A 264-nucleotide genomic window follows, 5' to 3' on the forward strand; every position below is an offset into this window, starting at 1 on the left:
CGCGCACCGCCTCCCCCTCAGGCGCCGCCATGCCGGCGAGAGGCCTTACCGCCTGAGATGTTCCTCACCCCCCCAGGAACCCCCTGAGATGTTCCTCACACCCAGGAACCCCTTGAGATGCTCCTCATCTCCCCCAGGAACTCTCTGAGATGTTCCTCATCCCCCCTAGGAACCACCTGAGATGCTCCTCAACCCCCCCAGGAACCTACAAGTGCGGCGAGTGCGGCAGGGGCTTCAGCGGCAGCTCCCACCTGGTACCCCCAC

General features: G+C 65.2%; 1 protein-coding gene across 1 annotated transcript in view; it reads left to right on the plus strand.

Moving 5' to 3' along the window:
* LOC104499904 (zinc finger protein 572-like) overlaps positions 1-264 on the plus strand; it is a 1046-nt gene that overhangs the window by 276 nt on the left and 506 nt on the right. Inside the window, exon 2 of the mRNA XM_010143475.1 lies at positions 170-254. Within this exon, the coding sequence (XP_010141777.1) occupies positions 170-254 (85 nt within the window). The remainder of the gene's footprint in view (positions 1-169; positions 255-264) is intronic.

The sequence above is a fragment of the Buceros rhinoceros genome, unplaced genomic scaffold (assembly GCF_000710305.1).
Source record: "Buceros rhinoceros silvestris isolate BGI_N320 unplaced genomic scaffold, ASM71030v1 scaffold39509, whole genome shotgun sequence".
In the NCBI taxonomy this organism is placed as follows: domain Eukaryota; kingdom Metazoa; phylum Chordata; class Aves; order Bucerotiformes; family Bucerotidae; genus Buceros; species Buceros rhinoceros.